The sequence below is a fragment of the Macadamia integrifolia genome, unplaced genomic scaffold (genome assembly GCF_013358625.1).
Source record: "Macadamia integrifolia cultivar HAES 741 unplaced genomic scaffold, SCU_Mint_v3 scaffold726, whole genome shotgun sequence".
Lineage (NCBI taxonomy): Eukaryota > Viridiplantae > Streptophyta > Magnoliopsida > Proteales > Proteaceae > Macadamia > Macadamia integrifolia.
In genome coordinates, this window is record NW_024870527.1 from 246481 (window position 1) to 267776 (window position 21296).

Sequence of the window (21296 nt, forward strand, 5' to 3'; positions counted from 1 at the left end):
CTACCCTAAAACAAAGACCACTTACAAGAGTAGAAAGTCCTCATCTATAAAAGTTGGAATAGGAAAGTCTTCTCCTGCTAACTACTAAAGGTGGAAAAATCCTCACTTACAAAAATAAATTGATTCCCCCCTTTCTAGAAGAGTAAAATGGTAAAAGTAAAAGTAACTTCTAAACACTTAAATTAACCCTACATGGTCCAACAGGGACCATGGTTCAATTGGACTAAATCAAGACTTAAAAGCGTGAAATAAAAACTAAGATGGGAACGAAAAATCATCAACATGGTAAGGCCACATCTTGGCTACTCTTGGCCTTCTTTCTACAGATGTAGGTCTTCAGATTTGCATCAATGTTCTTGCGAGGAGAGGGGTGTCAAGTAATATGAAGATGCAATTAAAAATATGTATGAGGACATAGTGATGTATGAGATCTGTCGGAGGTTAAGGCGATGAATTGCCAATTATGATTGGGTTATATTAGGGATTGGCTTTAAGCCCTTATTTGTTTGCACTTATAATGAATGAGATAACCAATGGCATTCAAGACGAGGTCCCATGGTGTATGCTCCTTGCCAATATCGTTTTGGTGGATGAGACTAAGTTAGAGCTATGGAGATCAACCTTGGAAGCATGAGGTTCTAAGATTAGTAGATCGAAGACAAAATATATGATGCGTAACTTTAGTCACACTATGATTAATAATGATATGTTGAAAATTGATGAGAGATACCGCAAAGTGATATCTGGGGCCAACCGTAAATAATGTAGGTGACATAGAGGATGATGTTCCACAGATAATTAAAGTAGGATGGATGAAGTGGAGAGGGGCGATCGAAGTGGTGTGTGACCAATGTATTCCCTTATTAAAGCTTAAGGAAAAATTATATAAGACTATTGTATGATTGAATATGATATTTGGGGTTAGAATGTTGAGCAGGTAAGGAGTGTCATATAGAAAAGCTATGTGTAGAAATGATGATATTTAAATGGATGTAAGATAAAACTAGGATGGATAAAGTATGGAATGAAAGTATTATAGCTGATTTGAGAGTTGCCCTGATCAATGACAACCTCCAAGAAATTCGTTTAAGGTGGTATGGCCATGTTCAATGGAGGCTAGGGGAAACCCCAGTGAGGAGGAGTAATCTAATTCCTATTGAAGGAGTAAAAGAGCTAGGGGCAGACATAAAATGACGATAGGATAGTAAGGAATGACATGTATAATCTAGGTCTTGTCCCAAGTATGACCTCAGAGAGAGGAAACTGGAGGACAATGATCCATGTAGCCAACTGAGATTTTCTTGACTTGTTGGGTTGTGCCTCTCTCCTTTAACTTTATTTCTCCTATTTTGTTTCACTTCAGATTTTCCTATTTTGTTTTGCCTGGATCCATGTAGCCAACCCCATTAAGTTGGGATAATGATGGCTTTGTTGTTGTTAAAAACATGTTATCGATTGTCCTATTTTAACAATTCGATTCTATTTTACGCTTAGTTTTCTGATAAGGCATTTGATTAATTCCTACATTGTTGGTGATTTGTAAGCCACAACAGTGGATTGGTTTTTGATAAAAATCTAGTGTGTAAGTCACCCTGGGTTAAGGATATAACTCCCAAAATCTTAGAGAGTAAGGGAAAAGGATGAGAGATCGATTGATCCCCAATCTTGATGAACTGTCGGTATTGCCAGAAACATGGGTGAACCAGAATAGACTAGATGAAAAGAGATGGAACAGGTAGAAGAAAGAAACTCACCTGGGAGGGGAAGGAAACAAACAAGGGAGACGAGAGAGGAGAGGGAACAACATGCACCAATCACAACCTGTGAGAATATTAACTCAACTTTTTCTTCAATCTCGATTCAATCACTATCGTATGTACATATATAGACACTTGAAGAGTGAAATTGACTGAAAAAAGGAAACTCAAACAAAAGGCACCACAAAATCTCCTACATATTTAATCTTCCCCCCAACCCCCCCCCAAAAAAAACACTATAATGAAACAAATAATCCCTACCAATTCTTATTAGACCAAAAGCCTAGCTTGGTTTGGTTCATCTCGGACTGGGTTTCCAGAATGGGTCATCTAGTCTTCCGATTATAATGCTACGGAATGAGTTGCTGAAGCATGTCAGAATCCTGATTGAGCTCAATTGACATGAGTATAATATCAGGATTGTGATCCAGTGGAGTTTAAAGCGAAGGGTGTAGCTGGAGGCAATCTTATTGCTTATGATAAGGCCTTCTTAGAATTTTGAAGCAGTATGATTGGATCCTTTTTTATATCATGTTTGTTCATGTTGAATAATGTAATTAGGACCATAGTTATTAAGGTGGTGAGGCAACCGAGGCATTTGAGGGTCTTTCGAATTGCTTTGGCAATAGGGCAGGCATAAGGCGTCGCCTTATCGGATAAAGCGTTCTAGTGTTGTTTTTTAATGTAACCATTTTATTTGGCACAAGTAGCATACTTAAAAATTATTTAACTCTACTTATAAGCTAAATAAGATTTAAGATTCATACTAGTATAGTAATAGCAATTTCGATCAATATACACTAATAGATTATTATAGCAATAGCAATCTCAATCAATATATAGAAGAATTCAAACATTTTCACATATCATGCAATAAGAAGCAAGAACAAAGAATATAGAAGAATCAATGTCGAAGCAAAGCTACAAAGCAGAGTGGATATTAGTTCCTAATAAAGTAGAAGAGCCATTGGATTTGGCTTGTTAAAGTGCTTGCTTTTGATAGGAGTACATAGTCATGTAATCACAAAATTACAACTTATATCAACAGATGTACAATTTAGTTTGAATCATAGACTTGCAACATAAGCAGCACTGACAATAGCAGCCAAAGGCACTAGCCACCACCAGTAGAAGCTAGCCTAGTCATGGTAGCCGAAAAAATGTTGTCAACCCTAAGCCAAGGCGTGTGAGACTATAAGGGGGTTCCTTTCAATTATTATTTCCTTTTATGTGATTCGGTGTGATGCAATGTACAAGACTTTTGTACACAAGCCAATAGAAAACATAAATATGGAATATGAAATATAATAATTAAAAAAAATAAAACACTGCATTACCAATAAGGCGACAAATGCCTTAACCCCCATAAAACACATTAGTGCCTAGGCGCTACTAAGACGACGCCTTAATAACTTATGACTAGGACTACCCTAGGACCACTGAGAGTCATGGTAGGCATTAGGATTACTACTCATGTAAGGATTAGGACTATTGTTTTTATTATAAATAAAGGAAGGACTGTGCCCATTAAGGTACAAGTCAATATTTCCCTAATTCTACATGGTATCAGAGAAGGTCTAATCACCAGACCTCAAACCCCAAACCCCAAACCACGACTCCCATTCTACTATTCTTCCTCCTTCCACACCCTACGACCCCTACCACACCCTGCGACAGCCTCAACATCTATCTCAAACCCTACCGTCAACTAAAGCGATAACCTTAGCTGCGACCATTACTGCTTGAACCCTCGCCTCTGCCCTCGCAACCTACCATTAATCTCACCCATCGACTCATCGATCCCAGCCATCACCTACAACTCTCGCCTGTAACTCTCGACCAAAACATCGCACCTACAACCAAACCTCGACACGACATTCTCTAAATTCCTAAACTAACCAGACCACTTATAACCCCAGCCTCACTCGATTAACCCAAACCAGACCACCTAATTTCCAACCCAAACCAGACACCTAAATCTATTCCTAACCTAATCAGACCACTTATAATCTCAACCCCACTCAACTAACCCAAACTAGACCACTTAACTCGAGCTACCCTATTCTAATCCTACACCAATGACTTACACAATCCATGCACTAAAAAAAAAGTTGTAAAGGAGGCCATTTTGCCTCTTCTCAGTTCTCTCCCTCAGTGGTGAGTGTTCTCCTACTGGGGGCCTTTGTCTTGAAGTTTCTTATGCTTCATTAGCTTGGTCATCTTATCTTATAATTGCTTGTTGAACCTGCACCTATGGCGTCTGAAGATTCTGGGATATCTGTTACTCAGAAAGTAGGGGATTGTTCCTCTGGGCATGATTACCCTCTCTTCCCTACTAGCACCATCAAGTTGGATGGAAGCAACTATCTGATTTGGTCTTGCTTTTACTACTTGTCAATTGTTGGTCGTGGTTATGCTGGATTTCTCACAAGTGATTCAAAACGTCCTACTACTGCAGGTTCTGCTCAGGAGAAATGGGATGCTGCCAACTGGATGGTAATGTTCCTACCTTATTATTAATTCTACGTCACCTTCAATTGCTTGGACATATCTCTTACTTGATTCTACTGCTAAGATCTGGAAGGCCGCTATGGTTACCTATTCCCACGTGGGCAAGCGTGCCCAGTGTTTTGTACTCAGGAAGTCAGGAAGAAGGTCTATTGGGCTACTCAAAAGGAGCTTTCTGTAGCTCAATATTGCTCTGATCTGCAGGGTATATGGAATAAGATTGATTATTATGAGACTTATCAACCTATTTGTGCGACTGATGTTGCTGGGTTAAAAAGCGTGAGGAGGAGCTCTGCGTTTATAATTTTCTGGCAAGTCTCAATGTGGAATATGATCATATTAGGGCTCATGTGCTTAATCATGATCCATCATACACCCTTGAGGAAGCCTATTCGATCATTCAGGCTGAGGAACAACGTCGATCTGAGATGTTACAACCTGTTTCTTAGGATCGATCCGCTCTTATTTCTTCTACTGGTATAGGTTCCCAACCTAATACTTCATCCTCTTCCAGCAAACATGTTGTTAAACGTGACTTTAGTGGTAAGGAGCGTCACACAAGGGAGACTTGTTAGAAGCTTCATGGACATCCTACTAATTCTCATGGACGTAATTAAGGTCATGGGAAGAACACTCAGGCAAATCAGTCTGAGACTACAGTTGATTGTGATAGCTCGACTACTGCATATGCATCCTTCTTTGCTAATGAAATGACTATGCTTCGTTGTATGTTGACTCAGAGGGGATCCCCTACAGCTGTTGTTGCCTCCTCTGCCAACAATCACTACCTCCCACTTAGCCCACTTAGGTACTATAGTTTGTGGTCATAGTGCATCTGTAGCCTCCCAGTCCTGGATAATTGACTACGAGCTACTAATCACATGAATGGTTTATATACCTTCTTTTCTACCTATTGTCCCTCTTCAGGTAATACCAAAGTTTGCATTGTTCATGGTTCCCCTTCACCTATTGCTGGGTCTGGTTCTATTAAGTGTTCTCCTTCATTATCACTATCCTCTGTGTTATATGTTCTTAAGTTTTCTACTAATTTGTTGTTCATTGGTAGTATCGCTAAGGATTTGAACTGTAAAGTCATTTTCTTTCCTATTCACTGTGTGTTTCAGGACTTGGTGACGGGGGCAACGATTGGAAATGGTAGAATGAGTGGTGCTCTATTACCTAGACACTAGTCCCTCTCAAGCTCTAGACACTTCATCTGATTTGGCACTCTCTGAACTTTTGGGATGGCATTGACGTCTAGGCCATCCCCCATGAGGCACTTTATCTAGATTATTTCCAGCATTAGTTAAACACTGTACTATGGATCAGTTTATTTGTGATGTGTGTATTTTGGAAAAACAAACTCGGAATGTTTATCCTCTTTCTGATAATAGAAGTATTGTTCCTTTTGCTTTAATTCATTCTGATGTTTGGGGACCAACCCGTCGTGTCTCTGTTTCTGACTATTAATGGTTTGTTACTTTTATTGATTGCAATACTCATTCTGCTTGGATTTTTTTATTACATCATAAGAGTGAGGTTTTTCAATGCTTTCGAGAATTTCATTGCAAGGTTAAGACCCGGTTTGATGCTAAAATCAAGACTGCAAACTGACAATGGGAAGGAATATATGGATGGTTTTTTTCGGTCTTACTTGGTTGATTATGGGATAATTCATCAGACTAGTTGTGTGGATACTTTCGGCATAGAATGAGGTGGCTGAACGCAAGAATCACCATCTCCTTGAGGTTGCTCGCTCCTTAATGTTTGAGATGCAAGTCCCTGCTCCCTATTAGAGTGAGGTTGTCCTCACTGCTGCTTATCTCATTAATAGGATGCCTTCTGTACTTCGTTTTAAGAGTCCCATTGAGTTGTTATCTAGGTCTGGAACTTTTGTTGTTTCTCCGAAGGTCTTTAGTTGTGTTTGCTTTGTTTGTAATCATCAAGTTTCGGGTAAGCTTGATCATCATAGACTCCGATGTATTTTTGTGGGCTATTCTCCCACTTATAAGGGATACTGGTGTTATCATCCACCTTCTTGACGGGTCTTTGTTTCCATGGATGTGTTATTCCGTTAGACTGAGGCTTACTTTCCACCTCTTCAGGGGGAGTCCTCTATTGGTGAAGAGGTGATTCAGATTCCTAATTTTGATATTCTTTTACACCTTACCATAAATGATGGTGCTAATCAGAGGGATACTGCTAGAATAAAGACTACTAGTTCAAAGGTTCCCATTGATCCAGAGGTTACTATTCAGGGGGAGCCATCAATTCAAAAGCAGGAGGCTCCCACTCAAGGGAAGCCACAGATTCAGCGTAAAACACAGGATGGTCCAATGATAAAAGGTATTCTCTTAGAAAAAAAATAGAGCTGAAACTACTGCTCATACTACCACTGCTACTCCATTGCTTCCTGATCCTGAGTCTTCCCTTCCAGGTATAACCTTTCCCCTCACTTATGATCAGTCTCTTAATGTTTTTATTGCTCGTGGAAAAGGTAATAGGACTTGTACTCAACATCCTATTTTTAACGTGGTGTCATATAATACTCTCTCCCCATCATATTTTGCATTTGTGTCTTCCTTGTCCTCTGTTGCTCTTCCTAAAACCTAGCAGGAGGCAAATCTAGAACCTAAGTGGAAGGAGACAATGAATGAGGAGATGAGAGCTCTTCACAAGAATAACACATGGGATCTGGTTGTTCTCTTCCCTTGCAAAAGCGACCAGTTGGCTGCAAATGGGTGTTAAGCATAACGCTGATGCGATTATGGATCGATACAAGGAAAGACTGGTGGCAAAGGGCTTTACCCAGACTTATGGTATTGACTACTAGGACACCTTTACACTAGTAGCAAAAAAGAATACAGTTCAAGTTTTCATCTCCTGTGCAATGAACCGAGGATGGGAGCTATAACAACTGGATGTAAAAAATGCCTTTCTTTATAGAGAGTTGACTGAAGAGATGTATATGGACATTTCACCTGGATACTCTAGTTTAGAAACACAAGGCAAGGTGTGTAAACTGAAAAGATATATGTATGGATTGAAGCAATCTCCCAAGGCATGGTTTGGCCATTTTCACAAGGCTATGATAGTTGTTGGCTTTACACAAAGTAATGCTAATCATACACTATTTATTAAAAAGGTGGGTGATCGGATTACTGTGCTGATAGTATATGTGGATGATATTGTTATTACTGGCAATGATACAGATGAAATCTCTAAGCCCAAGGCCTATCTTGGTAAGGAGTTTGAGATCAAGAACCTAGGAAGACTGAAATACTTTATTGGCATTGAGGTGGCACATTCAACCATGGGTATTGTTCTCTCCCAGAGAAAATATACCTTGGACCTCCTCTCAGAGACTGGTATGTTAGGGTGTAAACCCTTGGATACTCCTATTAAGGCTAACTCTCATCTCATAAGCAAGGAAGGTGAACCTATTGATAAGGGTCGGTATCAAAGACTGGTTGGAAGACTCATATTTATTCCATACAAGACCAGACAGCTCATGCAGAAATTTTGGTATGTCTATACATGTATGTTCCCTATTCATCACATATAGATGTTGTGAACTGGATTATTAGGTATTTGAAGATAGCATTAGGAAACAACATTTTATTCTCTCTCACAGATCACATGAGGATTGAGGCATACATTGATGCTGATTGGGCAGGCTCTCTAGACGATTGTCACTCAACTGTTGGCTATTGTATATTTTTGGGTGGTAACTTAGTTACGTGGCATAGTAAAAAGTAGTCAATTGTAGCTAGATCAAGTGCAAAGGCTGAGTTTCGAGCTATGGCACATGGGATTTGCGAGCTACTTTGGTTGCAGGGTCTCCTTTATGACCTGGGTGTGTCCATCCAGGTTCTGATGTTACTATATTGTGATAATAAGTCAGCGTCAGTATTGCACAACCCTATTCAGCATGATCGTATCAAGCATGTCGAGATCGATAGGAATTTCATCAAAGAAAAGTTAGAGCAAGGACTGATCTGTATTCCCTTTGTGCGAAGTGAGGATCAATTAGCCGATGTTCTCACAAAGGGACTTAATAGTAAATATTTTTATTTTATTCTGTCCAAGTTGGGTATACGTGATATCCATGCACCAACTTGAGGGGGAGTGTTGAATAATATAATTAAGACTACCTTAGGACCACTCAGAGTCATGGTAGGATAGGACTACTACTCATGTAAGGATTAGGACTATTGTTTTTATTATAAATAAATGAAGGATTGTGCCTATTAAGGTACAAGTCAATATTTCCCCAATTCTATAGTTTATGAATCACGAAGACCAATTGTGGGCTTTGGCTTTTGACACTGGCATTTCTTGTCCTGAATACTGCTCAAAGACGGGGTTTCTAGACTAACTGGGATGAGGTAAAATCAAGTTGCAACATGTTTCCATTTGTAAGCTTAAGGCTTTAAAAGAGAGGATAATGAATGGGATAAAGTGGTACTGGGGAGACTAAAGCTTCGGAAGATATCAGCTACGATCATCTTCATTGGTGAAGTTAACGAGAAGTTACATGACAGGGAGATATAATTTTTCATTTTATGGCCTTGTCAACATGTGCCGGTGCAAATACTTGTGCCAACATGCCAAAACATGGCTAATTTTGGAAAACATGAAAAGGAAAGCAATTGTGTGTTTGTGTTGTGTGCGTGCAAGAGATCCTTTATGGAAAGCCCACACAGAAAAATTTCACCTTCCAAAAACATTAAAAAATCTTTACTTTATCTTTATGGGTTATGCTCAGTGTAACATGCACTGTTCACATGGATCTGTCAGCTTGTCATTATACAAGTATCAAGTATCATAATGGTTTCTCTCGTCAGGGAAAACATTTGGTTCACCTCTGTACAATAAGGGGCATTTTTTGTGATAAAAAATGTTAGCCTCATGATGGTGTTTTATCTTTTCTATGCCACATAGGATGGTAACCAAGGATTTAAGTATCGACTATGATTTGTGGGGCAGAATGTTGGCAAGTTAAGAAGAGTCATATAGAGAGGATATGTGTAGCAAAAATGAGGATTTTAAGATGGATGTGCGGAAAAAACTAGGAAGGATAAAGTAAGAAACGAATGTATTAGAATTGATTTGGGAGTTGCCTCGATCAATGACAAGCTCTGAGAAAGTTGTTTCAGGTGTTATGGCCATATTCAAACAGAGGCTCAAGGATGCCCTAGTAAGGAGGAGGGATCCAATACCAATTGAAGGAGCTAAAAGAGCTAGGAGCAGGCCTAAAATGACCATAGGAAAAGTTGTAAGGAATGCATGCATAATCAAGGTCTTATCCTAAGTTTGACTTTGGATAGAGCCTGTTAGAGGGCAAGGATACATGTAGTCGACCCTAGTTAGCTGAGATTCTTCTGACTTGTTGGTCTATGCCTCTTTCCTCTTACTTTCATTTCTCACCTTTTTATTCCCCTTCTTTTGTTCGGACCTTAGTTTTCCCAACTTTGTTTTGTATGGATCCATATGGCTCTTAATTATCAAGACGACAAAGGCACTCAAGTTTGTGGGGTTTCATTTTTTTTATTTTTTTATTTTTTATTTTTTATGTATCTAAACTAAGAAAAAAAATGCCCTCCAATAGAAAAAACAATACAAAATTTTTCAAAAATTATGATTTATGACTAATTTAATAGCACAGCCTATTAAAGGTAGAAAGTTACAAAAACATGTAAATTAACAGCCCATTATAGCAATAGCAATCTCAAGCAATACATAGAAGAATTCATGCACTCACACAAATCACATATCAAGCAATAAGAACAAAGAACTAAAATATAGAAGAATCAATTCGGTAGCAAAAGTGCAAAATTACTCTTTTTTTCATCTTCAAATATGTTCCCTCTTCTCAGCTTGTGATAGCTCTTTGCAAATCTGATTTCTTAGCTTCCACTGTAGAAATGCGTCAGACTATTGTCGAAGGGCCATCTTTTATCTCAAGCCATATGGACCATGATGCAGTAGCTGGGAATGATTTCTAATATCTCCAACTTGCAGGAATTGAATTGAAGGGTTTGACTAATGAGGCTTTCTACCGAGTGGCTATTCCAACTTAGAATGTCAGGGAGGCTAAAAAATGTAAGGTATCCAAAGAAAACATCACCCACAGTTGTAACCCCTATCACCACCCTTAAAGTTTTAGTTACAGGAGTAAACTTGAATATAGTGTATAAAGGATATTCTCGAGCAATGATCTGAATAAGATGTTTTTTTCTTCTTTTCAGATAGGATTAGAAATTAGATATAACATATACATGAGTTAGTTCTAGAATACCAATCGGAAAGTGTGTCTCTATTTGTCGCTTGTGTCATTCAATTAATTAGTTATAAACTTAAGTTTTTATACACTTGTACCCATAGTACATTTTCTCACAGAATTACAAATAATGAAAGTGGTTAATTGAAGGGATTTAATAGTGTTCAATGGTAGTAAACCCAATAGGCCTTCAGCCCTCTCCTCTTCCTCAAGTAAAGCATTTTTTAAATCTGTTTTTGGTTCATGCAGTGGTCATTTTTACAATTTTCAAATGTAAGATATCCTTCTGATTTTGCTCCACATACATATGTCCCTTTCATTTTGCTTATTTTCTAATTGCAGTTCCATCAGCCTTATCAATGTCATGAGAGTAATCTTAAGTCAGAGAATCCCAAAATACAGAAGGGGTTGGATGCAGTAACCTCTTCTCTTAAATACCTTGGTGGTGCAATTGGAAAGTCTTTGAATGTAAAATTCAAAATTTTAGAAAATTCAAGTTTGCTACGCATATGCTAATTCGAAAGTTTTGCCTGGCCTAAGTTCCAAGATCAGTTTAGAGATAGAGAGAGCATGCATGTATTTTAGATGTACAGCATGGTCTACCTTTTGTTAAAAAATTTACTGAAATTGTGCATGAGGGTATGACACTTGTTGAGAATCGGACTGCAGACATCATCCAATAGACACATGGCTGCAAATCAGGAAAAAGGGGAGCAGTTCTGATTCACAGAACCAAGCAAATAATGTATGCACCTCGCAGCAGCAAGCACAGACACCAACAGACCATGAGACTCAACTCAAGGCATCTCGCGATGTAAGGTGGCAAAGGTGTATCACTGGATCATATAGTAAAAGCATTTCCTATTGATTGGGTTCTTCTGTTCAGAATCCGTTAAATTTTGGTGGTGGTCACATGAATGGATTTTTTAATGCAACTGCAGTAATTTTGATTTGACCAATAACCATTCTGTTCCCTAGTTTTTATTACCTTCTAAGAGTTGAAGGGCTTAACAGATGAACCAAAATAATTGAAATATTTGTCCAACTGGCACATCCCAGTAACTTCATTGGTTACTCGACTTAGTATTTTCTAACTCAGATTTATGTGCCTTCATTTTATTATTGAAGTTTTGAAATGTTGTTCTGGGGTGCGACTCTTTTTCAATTGTACATTTTGAGATGGTTTTACCTGGTAAAGAATTCTGTGCATATAAATGCAAATTACTGTTCCTGTCATTTTTCCCAGCAGGAAGGTGTTCACATATATCCTGTTTTTTGAGTTATCATTATAGTCTTGCCTTCATTGGTTACTCGACTCGGTATTTTCTAACTCAGATTTATGTGCCTTCATTTTGTTGTTGAAGTTTTACAATGTTGCTCTGGGCACGACTCTTTTACAATTGCACATTTGGAGATGGTCTTACCTGGTAAAGAATCTGTGCGTATAAATGCAAATTACTGTTCCTGTCATTTTTCCCGGCAGGAAGGTGTTCACATATATCCTGTTTAGTCTTTTGTGTTATTTTTATAGTCTTTGGCTTTCTATTTGTATCTTTTCTGCTGGTGGCCTTTCTTTTGTGATAGGTTGCAATGGCAATGGCTGCCAAAGCCAAGCTGCTCCTACAAGAGCTGAAAACAATAAAAGCAGATCTGGCTTTTGCAAAGGAGTGATGTGCTCAGCTAGAACAGGAGAATAGAATTCTCAGGGAGAGTCTTGAGAAGGGGAATAGTCCAGAGGATGATGATCTGGTGGGCATTACCACCCCCCCGTGGTGGCTCCAAAGAAGATTAACAAATTCAATTTAGAGAAAAGCATTACTCTCGTGGTTCTGATTGCTATGAATGCATTTTTTTTAATGTATTTAACTCTGTGATATATTTCTATGATTTTTTATTTATAAATATTGTCTGCATTTCTGATCGTCAAATGAGTTCGTGTTTGCCATTGGAATGGACCTCATATGATCATTCAAGCAGATCTTGTAAAACATACCAATCTTGCTTGTACCATTGATCAAGGTATTTCCTCCCTTCATCTCAATCTTGTAAGATGAGTCATGGATATAGATATGAATTTGTGTCTTCTTCAGGACATACATAGCTTTCTCCATATAGGCACATCCGGCATGCTTGTTTGTATGCTTACCCGTTATGCTTGTAAATTAGTTACCTCACCTGGATCCTGGACATTAAATAGGTGTAGGATCATTGATGGTTTTATTTATCCTTTAATGTTCGTAGAATGTAGCCGAAAGTGGTTATGGGAAAAGATATAAGTTATGGCGTATTCCAGGGTCAGACTGGCCAGCGATTGGTCTTATAGAATAGCTGTTGAGGAGGCTGATTTACTCACTATCTAGGAGTCCGGAGGTCAGCTGGTGGCTTCTGGAATCTCTTGCACTTCATGAATTACACCTGTCACTACTTCTTGTTTGAACCATAGTTGTCAAGCCGTTGTTTAGGCATCCAGGCTCTTGGGTCCAAGGCAACAACACGCCTTGTTAACATTTCATGAGTCTACAGGGATTTATTTATTTATTTATTTATTTTAATGAAGTTGCTTGCATTCTATCCCTTGTTTTGTTTATTACATGTTGATTTTCTCATCTAAAATATTTACTAGCATGATCATATCATATTGTATTGTTATGGTTTCTATATTGCATATAAGCATAATTATATAAAACTTCATTGCTATATTACATATTGTCATAAACTGCACGTCTTAGGTCACCTAGTTGCCATGAAAACTATGGTTTGAACATGTTATCCATTTGATATCCTGATTGGCTTGAAGGAAGGTAGAGATGAGAGTTTGTGTTGTGTGAGAAGTATCATCATGACTATGCTTGAATTTGCAATTGATCCTTTTTATCTTTTGATTTTGGTGCATTTTTTACGTTTACCTGTTCTATTAGATTGCTATGCATGTCATGCCCTACTCCTATGCCATCTTCTTTTGCATGTAGTGTGTGGAATTTGGAAGGAGGAATGACAAAAATGGGAAGAGAACATTAGTGCATCTGAGGGAATGTAAGTGTTCCTCATGAATGATAACACGCACATAAAAGACCACATACCGCCCCTAGTGAGGTGCAGTCTGCACAGGTTGTTGGCTCCAAGGATGGTGGAAGGGTGAAATGATGTTAAGGCAGGACTTAAAAAGCATGTGCTATTTTACTGGATATATGGTATGGCATGATTGTGATAGGAAGTTGCGAAGTTTGTGACGATGCTTTTGTTGATGAGTTATGTGTGGCAAAATGGATTCATAAAGCTGTGTTCCCTCCCACAATGTTTCATTTGTTTGTATACAGCATCAAACTGTCTCCTTATCAGTAATATGATGCACAAACAAGTGCATGTATTATTATGTGGTGACGGAAATGCTGTTGGTTCAAATCATGTCTGTTCCCAAATTCTGACATACTATGCCTGCATCTCAGATCCGGCTTCAACTAGAGATGCTGCTAGCTGAGAAGGTACGCTTGGCACATGAGAACTCTATCTATGCACGTGAGAATGCTTCCTGAGGGTGATTGTTAAATACCACCAGCTCAATATTCAGGATGTTGTCCACTTGGATCAGGGCATTGAAGATGTCACAGAAGTTTATCCCATTTCAATTCCCACAAACACGACTATGGACTCTTCTCTAATGGCCACACCCACAGCCCCAACCACACCACCACCACCACCTTCTAAGTCCAGTTGTGGACACTTTGGTCTACCTGTTCCCACACCACTAGTTACAGAGGTTGTCTGCAGTGCAGTACCACCAGGCTCTACTGCACATGTCCTTGTGGTGGAATATCCTAAACAATCATCAAAGCCTAGTGTCTGAACAGTCTACTCATCAGAGGCTACTCTATCTGTAAAAATTTTCTTTTATCATTTTTTTGTGTATTTATGATTTATTTTATTTTATTTTATTTAATGTGCATCTGTGTTAGCTTTTCCTTATTTTTTGGGGTGGGATTTTTTGGGGATGGGAGGTGGGGTGGGGTGATGGGTTATGTGTATTAACATTATGCGGTTCATTATAGTAACAATAACAATAATAATACCACGATTTGGTTGCTGTAAGTGGATTTTATTGGTTCTTGTGTCTTTTCTTTTGCTCGTTTCACTTAAATGGTGGCCTTGATAATGATTGTAAGTTAAGGATGGATAAATCAAATTATTGTTGATTGAGCATAGGATGAGTGTGGCTGGAGTTCCTCCTCTTGGAAACCCTATTGTTTTTGGTGATTTGGATTCCTGTTTGGTGGAGGCGACTGGTGGTGGTAGAGATTTTGGAGTTGAGTGGTGGATATCTGATCCGTTTCTTTTAGGAGAATCTCATCTACTACATGAGATCCTTTCTTCTGAAACAACTCCTAAAGAGCAGGTTGAACAGCTGTAGGAAGAGGTGGGACTTGTCAGATCGTCGGAAGCAACAAGACTTATCCCACCTTCTAATGTGGATAGGAGGTCTTTTGCAGTAGTGGTTGGTAGGCCAGTGTTACCGGTCATTGATAGCTTGCTGTCGGCTGTCAAAGATGGAGCATTGACTCGGCTTAAAATTCTGCAAGCTGCATATGATAGGCGACTACATAAACCTCGGTTTGCATTGCTGGGCAGGGTCAACTTCCGTTCAATATCCATGGATTTTTTAAGGTCTAATATCAATGAAAATTGGGTATTGAAGGAACCGGTGGAAATAAGGTCTCTGGGCAAGGGTTTTATTATGATCCGTTTTAAGAACGAAGCTGATATGACCACTGTTAGTTAAAACGGGAACGACAAAAAAATAGAAATTTACGGTACATGTTTTAAACAGATAAAAATGATGAATAGTATGATTAAAGAAGGGTTAAAAAATGGGTAAAAAAAACCTGGAACGGCAAACGGACAAAAATGAAACCAAAAAAACAGTAGTATACTCATGCAATTTGAGAGATTATTACCTGTATGCATGCATCTAATGTTCCAAAAGCTTTGGGAGTCCCAAGATTACAAAAAAATGAGATGTTGCTAGCTTTAGCTTTTCTTTACTCAATGGGCTATAAAAGATGAGATTTTTTTCCTATAAATAGTATGGAAGTTAAAAACCAAGTACCATATTGTTTTCACTCTTCACTTTTACTTAATAGGTTTTTTTTTAATTAATTAATTTTTTTAATAAAATTCCTATTTTACCCTTAAAAAACAGAAACGAGTTTAAAACGGCCATTTAAAACGCATTTAAAACGGATTTTTTTGCCGTTTCCCTTTTTTTCCATATTATATAATAGCATACGGGCAAATGCATTTTAAACGGCAAAAAAATGCAACTGCATTTAAAACTTGTTTTAACTAATAGTGGATATGACATCGATTTGGAAGAGGGGTCCTGTCCGTGTAGGCGGCCAACTTATTCGTTTTCAATGATAACGACAGGATTTCTATGCATCTCAGCAAGAAATTACTCACAAATTGACTTGGATTCGGTTTCTGGACCTACCTCAGGAGTATTGGGATGAGGAAATTTTACTTTCAATGGCTAAGGCTATTGGTTGTCCGGTCGCGATTGATCGTAAGACTCGTGAATCAATCTATGGTCACTTCGCACGTGTATGTGTTGACATTGATGATTCGGTGCCACGGTTGGAGGAGCTTTACATTGAAAGGGAGCAACAAGGATCTTCTGAATCCTTTGTTTTTCAAACAGTAGGTTGTTTTTGAAAATCCTCCGTCTCGGTGTTCGAAGTGTAGTCGTTATGGACATAGGGTAGATGAATGCTTTGCTGCTACGAAGGAACCGATTAATAAAGACCCTACGGTGATTGAAGATCGATTGAGGGACAAAAGGCCAGTTAAACCTCGTCGGCGGCAACAATGGAGGCCGGTTGTTCGAGAAGGCCCAATTTTGGCACGAAATCTTGTTGATTCTCCAAGAGGTGGTGATGCTGATCCTATCCCTGGTAATACGGCAAATCCTTCTCCTTTAGATTGGGACTTGATTTCTTCAGCCAATGAAAGGGTGTTGTCTCCAACAAACCATGATCAGAATTTAGAAACTCCTTTGGGCGCTAGCGACAACTTGGTGGATAGGGTGTTAGAATCATGTTTTGGTAGATCGCTTGAAGAGCCACGTCATTATAGTGGTCCTCATATTGAGGATTCAGTGGGTGAGGGGCCCACCTTGGGTATGGGCCCTACATGCTTGGAAGGAGGTAACATTGAAATTGTCTCACGTGGAGGAGGCTTGTGTTGGTGATGATGATGCTATGCACATTCCTTCTCCACAACCGATATTCAATTGTGAGAATAACGGGAGGACAGTCATAGTGCACTACGATCTTGAGGATCAAGCGCTGGCCTCCCATGAGGGATTTACTCAAGTGAGGTCTCGCAGCTCCTCTCCCCCTCTTGTCAATCATACATTATTGCGGCACAGTGCTCGTGTTCAAGAGCTAGCGAAAGTTGATAGAGTTTTGCAGAGAAAGGGATTACCCCGTCCTGATCCGAACTCCTCATATCATTAATTAATGAAGCTCATGTTTTGGAACATTAGAGGAGTTAGGAATAGTAGGGTGAAAGCCTCTCTTTGGCACTTGATTTAAACTCATGATGCTACAGTGGTATGTCTAGCAGAACCTAAGGTTGTTCTAGAGAAATGTCCAAAAATTTTCTTCTCAGCCATGGGTTTTTCTTTTCATTTTATTGCAAATTCCAAAGATGATATGGCCCTGAATATTTGGATTTTATGGAAGGAGGTGCAGAAGCGAAATCTTTTTTTCCCCTTCGCAACAAGTATCTCTGTCTCTTGAGATAAATGGAAGTAAATTTCTTCTTACTGTAGTGCATGCTAATAGTTTCAAAGTTGAGAGGAGACATCTCTGGTGTGACCTTGCTACGGTTGCAGGGTATTCTGCTCCTTGGATGGTGATTGGTGATTTCAATGCTACGCTTTTCTCTTATGAAAATGTGGGCCTGGTAGATTCAATAGTAGCTTAGCAGGTGAATTTGCAACTATGATGGATATTACTTCTCTGGTGTTAGTCCCAACCTCAGGTTGCAAGTTCACTTGGTCCAACAACCGGCGTATTGGCAATGTCCGTGTAGTTCTGGATCGAAGTATGTGTAATGGGGATTGGTTATCTCTATTCCTAGGATGTTCCCAGAGAATTATTTCCAACAGCTACTCTGATCATTGCCCTGTCATTGTGTCTTGTGAAGGTATTCCTTGCCCTTCCAATGCTCCTTTCCGAATCCAAAGATTCTGGTCAGAACATAATGATTTTTTAAGGTGTGTGCATTCCTCATGGATGGCCCCATCATCTGGAATACCTATATTTGTGGTTGCCTCTAAGCTTAAAAGACTTAAATATCATCTTAAAGCTTGGGCCAAGGAGAAATTCCCTAATGATGATGATGAGGTTAATAGAACTAAACTTCTCCTGAAGGATGTTCAGGCATCGATTGAAGCGAATGTGTTTTCTGAATCTCTTTTTGAGGCCAAAGTCTTGGCTAAAAGGGAGTATGATTTAGCATTAAATCTTCAAGAGAAGGTATGGGTGGAGAAATCCCGTATGAAGTGGCTTCGTTGTGGTGACTGAAACACGAAGTTCTTTCATATAATGACTAGAATCAGGCATGGAAAGAATCAAATCAAGGAAATTCATGATGGGGATGGTGGAACTCTGACTGATCCAACTAGTATCGGTTAATTTGTCGCTACCCATTTTGAAAAATTTCACAAGAGAGATTTTTTGGTATCTGCTTCTGATGTTCTGAATTGTATTCCTTCAATTATTATTGAGGAAGATAATTCCATGCTTATGTCTTCTCCTACAGTTGATGAGGTTAAGGCTCGGTCTTTGATTTGGACCCTTCTAGTGCTCTTGGCCCAGATGGTTTCCTTGGTTCATTTTACTGATCATGTTGGAACATTGTGGGCTCTGAGGTTTGTTTAGCTGTGTAGAATTTCTTTTCAGAGGGTGTGATTACCAAGGGGGTCAACTCAAATTTTCTAACTTTAATCCCTAAGGTGTCTGGTGCTTCTAGGGTGGGTCAATTCCGACCTCTTTGTCTTGGGAATTTCTTTTTCAAATTAATTCCAAAGATTCTGGCCATGCGGTTATCTACCATTCTCCCTAGGCTAATCTCTGAAGAGCAAGGGGCATTTCAAAGAGGGAAGATCATTTCCTCTAATATTTGTTTGGCATCAAAGCTTGCCAACTTGATGCACTCTAAGGCATTTGGGGGAGGCTTGGCTTTAAAGCTTGATATCCAAAAGGCCTATGATACATTGGACTGGTCTTTTCTTTTTGATGTCATGCTTAAGTTTGGATTTTCTCAAACCTTGATTGATCGTATTCACCAGGTCATTTTATCTACTCGTTTATTAGTTCTGATTAATGGGGGCCCGGTTGGTTTTTTTGGGTGGAACGAGGCTTGTGTCAAGGGGATCCCCTTTCCCCTATTCTGTTTAGTAGAGGAAGTTCTTTGCCGTGGTCTTCATGAGCTATTGCTAAAGAAGAAGATTCACTCTCTTCCTAACTCCAGGAATGTTTCGACCCCCACTCATTTGCTTTATGCTGATGATATTTTTGTATTTATTAATGTAGACTTAAGAGGGGTCAAACGGTTGAAGAGATTTTTATACTTATACCAGGCTTACTCAGGTCAATGCATTAGCATGGGTAAAAGTGAGCTTTTCCTGGGCAATATTCAACTTACAAGGAAGAGGAGAATCAAAAAAATTATTGATATCCCTTAAAGAAAGTTCCCTACTCGCTACTTGGGAGTTGAAATCTTCAAAGTCAGAGTGAAGAAAGAATTTATATTGCCTCTTGTGGATAAATTCAAAGTTCGATTGGCTAGATGGAAAGGGAAGATGCTATCAATGGCAGGTCAAGTGGAGTTGGTTAAGTCTGTGATGGGTATTCCAATTCATAACTTTGTGATATATTTATGGCTTGCTTCTTCCATTTATTTAATGGAAAGATTGGGTAGAAATTTTATTTGGAGTGGGAATTCTGATTCTTCAAGGGAAATTACAGTTAAATGGAGTGATGTGTTCAGACCAAAGGTGGAAGATGGCTTAGGCATTCGTCGCTTACGTGATGTTAATTTGGCAATGCTTGCAAAACTTGCCTTGTTACGAGGGCGTCTACTATCTTTAAGCTGGTTGTCCTAAAATATCATATATTTGCTCTTCGATCATGCCTGGAATTAGGAAGATCTGGGACTTTGTGGAATCAAAGGAGAGATGGGTAATTGGAAATGGCTCTTTAGTCTCCTTTTGGTATGATCGGTGGCTATCTCAGAACTCTATTATGGAGGCTATTGAATTCTCTCCCATTCAACCTCTTGAAGCCAAGGTAGATGATTTTATTATTGATGGGAAGTGGGACCTTCCAACGGTTCATTCGCTGCAGCTGCAGTCGGTTTTTGCTCTGGTTAAGAAGTTTACTCTTCCTTCTATTTCTATTCTCAATTGTGGCCTTCGCTCCAGATCTGTGCAGGTTCCATGGGATAATATGGTTTGGTCTAGAGGAATTTCTCCTCAAATTTCAGTTTTTGGATGGCGATTGCTTCATGGTAGAGTTCCTACGGATGATAGGATTATGGCTTGTGCGGTTCCTCTTGCATCTATGTGTTATTTATGCAATGCAAATTCTGAGTCTATGCTTCATTTGTTCTTACACTATAGTTTTGCTGGGATGGTGTGGTCAGAATTCTTGTATGTTTTTTATCTTAAGTGGGATGGTTTTCCGTCAATCCAAGAATTATTTTCATGGTGGAAAAGGAAAGCATCTTCTTCTTCGCTTAAGCAAATCTGGTATGTTTCAGTGATGTATGTTCTATATCAAATTTGGGTTGAAAGAAACCGAAGAAAATATGACAACCATTGTAAGCCTTCAAGTCTTGTGGTGAAAGCAGTGATTAATGACTTGGGGAATTTTTCAGTTGTTGCTCCTGTTCAGATCAAGTCAGTAAGAGATCTTCATCTTTCTGCATCAATGCGTTTAGTCCGTTCAAGTCCTAAACAAAAGTATATCAAAGAGCTATATTGGGGGAGACTGCCTGTGGGATGTTGCAAAATTAACATTAATGGGTGCTCGGTAGGCAAGCCAGGTTATGCAGGAGCTGGGGGAATTTTTTGTAATCATAATGGATATCCAATTCGCTATTTGTCCTCCTTTGAAGGTATCTCCTCCAACTTTGGAGCTGAGTTTTCTGGTTTCTTTGAACCGATCAACATAGCCAAGGTCTTAGATCTAACTTGGTTAGAAGTGGAGTGTGATTCGAAAGCAGTGGTGTGGTGCATTGTGCAGGAATCTATCCCATGGAATTTTAGATAGAGGTGGTTGTCAGTGGCGAGCTATTTAAATAGAATTCAATGGAGCATCTGTCATTGGTTCCGTGAAGTTAATACAATAGCGGATGGTCTTGCTAAACATGCGGCTGCGACTAGATCCTCATCAGTGTGGTTATCTCCCCCAAGATTCTTGGTTAATGATATAGAATGGGATGCTATGAAGAAACCAAGATTCCGATTCTTGTGAATCTTGAGTTGTGTTAGTTTCAATTTTGTTTCGATTTCCTTCTCTGCTGATGGCAATGCCAAAGGTGGAGTAAGAAATCGAATTTTTTGGTGTGTTTTAGCCCTTTTGGGTTAATTGTATTTAATTCATTCTTGTCAATATATTACTTTGCTGACCTTAAGCAAAAAAATTAAATGGTGGCCTTGTGGTTGGGTTAGGCCCTTGAGATAA

At 39.1% G+C, this 21296-nt stretch overlaps 1 protein-coding gene and 1 pseudogene across 1 annotated transcript; both read left to right on the forward strand.

Annotated features, from left to right (window-relative positions):
- Positions 1-14486, forward strand: part of LOC122069847 — a 69813-nt pseudogene extending 55327 nt beyond the window's left edge.
- A 5253-nt stretch (positions 14487-19739) lies between these two features.
- LOC122069846 lies at positions 19740-20882 on the forward strand. The gene has a single exon (XM_042633934.1). It carries the CDS (start codon positions 19740-19742, stop codon positions 20880-20882), a length of 1143 nt encoding a protein of 380 aa, XP_042489868.1.
- The last annotated feature ends 414 nt before the right edge of the window (positions 20883-21296 follow it).